This window comes from Diabrotica virgifera, chromosome 7 (assembly GCF_917563875.1).
Source record: "Diabrotica virgifera virgifera chromosome 7, PGI_DIABVI_V3a".
Lineage (NCBI taxonomy): Eukaryota > Metazoa > Arthropoda > Insecta > Coleoptera > Chrysomelidae > Diabrotica > Diabrotica virgifera.
In genome coordinates this window covers 21,899,348-21,901,964 of record NC_065449.1, presented here as the reverse complement: position 1 = coordinate 21,901,964, position 2,617 = coordinate 21,899,348, and the positions used below count along the sequence as shown (strand labels likewise).

Sequence of the window (2,617 nt, the reverse complement as noted above, 5' to 3'; positions counted from 1 at the left end):
TTAACTTGGTAGTGGTTGAAGTTTCTTTTAAAACGCAGTGATGAGGTAAGAAGAATCCAGAATTATCATTAGTGTCATTTATTAGGGACATGTGACCAAGTTTAATGTACTCACGTATGAAGTCATGATATTCTAATTTCAATTGAATGTTATTTTCAAGTTTTCTCTCTAAGTTTAAAAAACGTTTTTTGGCAGTAGTTAGAGAATCCCCTAAAACTGATGGAGATTCCTTTAGTGGAAGAGTAGTGATAAAACGACCATCACAATGGCGAGAAATATGCTGCTTAAAATGATTTTCACAATAGATGTCTTCTTCCGAAACAAACTTAGTTTTAGGACACTCCTCTAGTTCCCAAAACTTTGTGAGCTGTGAATCTAATTCACTGGTAGAAGAAAAGTAACAATTATGTTGGGGGTGGTGTTGAATATTTGTTGGAATTGGGCCAGAAATTATCCAACCAAGAGTGGTTTTTTGAATGATCGGTAACCCAGGACCAAGTTTGATTTGTCCCACGCTTAAAATATCCCAAAATGTGTCAGCTCCAATAAGAAGGTCTACTGGACCAGGTTTTTCAAAATTCTGGTCAGCTAGAAGTAATTTTGTTGGAACATTGAGCTAAGAACGATTGATGTGTATGTAAGGTAAATTACTTGTTATGTTGGGCAAAATTAGACAAGATATTTTTTTCGAGAAATTGTTAATATCTGATTTAAATGTTAGTGATGTCCGGAAGTTAATATTGTGAGTTAATTGATTAATTCCCGAGATCGAAGTGTTGATTTTTTCCTTTGAAAGTTGTAAAATATCACAAAATTTCTCAGATATAAAGTTGGATTGACTTCCGTTGTCCAAGAGTACTCTGCATTTATGTGAGTTGCCGAACTTGTCAAAAACGTTAACAACAGCAGTTGAGAGTAGAATATACGGTTTAATAGCAGTGTGAACACTTGAGCTTATATGATGTGTTGAAGAGAAGTTAGAGGTAGAGGTAGATTCATTTGACTGCAGCCCAGTGTTTGGAACATTGGAAGGTAATGAAGATTGAGAAGAATTGTTTTCTGTGGAAACTGAATTTGAGGATTGTGAATTCTCGAAGTGTAACATAGTGTGATGGATCTTTCCACATTTTCTACAACCAGTAGAACGACAATCCTTAGTACGATGGCATGTGCCAAGACAATTAAGGCATAAACGTAGACGTTTGGCATTGTTTAACCTATTAGTAGGATTTAGTTTTAAGAAGTCAGGACAATAATATATTTTATGTTCCTTATTACAAAAGTTGCATTTAAACCTATTCTCTGTGTTAGAAACAAAGGCTCTTGTTTCAGACTTATTACCTTTGTATCGTGGTGAATTTTGATCCTGTTTATTATCATTGTAGTTGTCTAATGACTCTAAGATACGACATCGTTCTTTTAAAAATTTCAGTAAATCATCTAAAACTGGTAGGTTGTCTTTACAATTTTGTGACTCCCAAGAGCGTCTTGTTGAGTTATCAAATTTAGTTGTTAACAAATAAATAATCAAATCATCCCAGTGTTTAGTGGGGCGTTTTAAAACTTCTAAAGCACGTAAATGTTTTTGTGTATTGTCTAGAAGTTGTCTGAGACCTTCATTTGATTCTTTTGTGACTAGTGGTAGGTTAAAGAGAGCTTTAATGTGATTGTTTACAAGTAACTGTTTATTTTCAAATCTTTCGATCAATAAACTCCAAGCAATGTCGTAGTTTGCATCGCAGACTTGCAAAGATTTAATAGTGTCGGCAGCTATGCCACGTAATGACAGACGTAAGTAATGAAACTTTTGTACATTGGAAAGTGAAGTATCATCATTAATAATAGAATTAAAACTGTCGCGAAAGAAGAGGAATTGATCAAACGATCCATCAAATGTAGCTAGATTCAATGGAGGTAACTTAATGTTGCTTGTATTTGTAGGCCCAGCTGCTATTGAACCATTGACACTACGTGAATCAGACGTGTCAGTAGGTCGTCTAGATAAAATAAGTTTTTTGATGTCAGATATTATTTTAAAATATCTGTCCTCAAAAGTCTGCCTTTCAATGGCATGTATTGTGTCATAATTTTCCTCGCAGTCAGGATCATCAGTTTCAATAAGCAGCTGAACCTCATTAAAAACATCTAAAAGCTCTTCGGCTTTGGATAATCGCATTTCTAAATCTACGAGGTCGATAACTTCATTATTCTCTACACTTCTAAAATATGTTGTTAAACGTGTAAGAGCACCTTTAGTGGCCATTCTCTTTGTTTTGTTTTGGTCTGACATTTTTGACAATTTGACCAAAATTTATGAGGATGCAAAATAATTAAATATTATGTATGTATGTGGCGTATATTATTATACAGATATAAACAATCAAACTGTGTTTGATGTTTAAAGAAATAAATATTTGATCTTCGATGAATGTAATTAAATAAAAAGAAATGATTTATTCAAGTGCAGAAAACGGAAATAAATGTTTTGTAATTCAATTATTATGTACGTAAGAATTATTATTAACGTTTAGTTACGATCTGTCAGAATAAAATAAAAAATCAGCTAGCACATTCACAATGAATACGAGAGTAGGTAAAACGTCAAATATGTCACTAA

At 33.3% G+C, this 2,617-nt stretch overlaps 1 protein-coding gene across 1 annotated transcript; it reads right to left on the bottom strand.

Moving 5' to 3' along the window:
* Window positions 1-616: 616 nt before the first annotated feature.
* On the bottom strand, window positions 617-2,290 carry LOC126888083 (uncharacterized). The gene has a single exon (XM_050656103.1). It carries the CDS (start codon window positions 2,288-2,290, stop codon window positions 617-619), a length of 1,674 nt encoding a protein of 557 aa, XP_050512060.1.
* Between the last annotated feature and the right edge of the window lie 327 nt (window positions 2,291-2,617).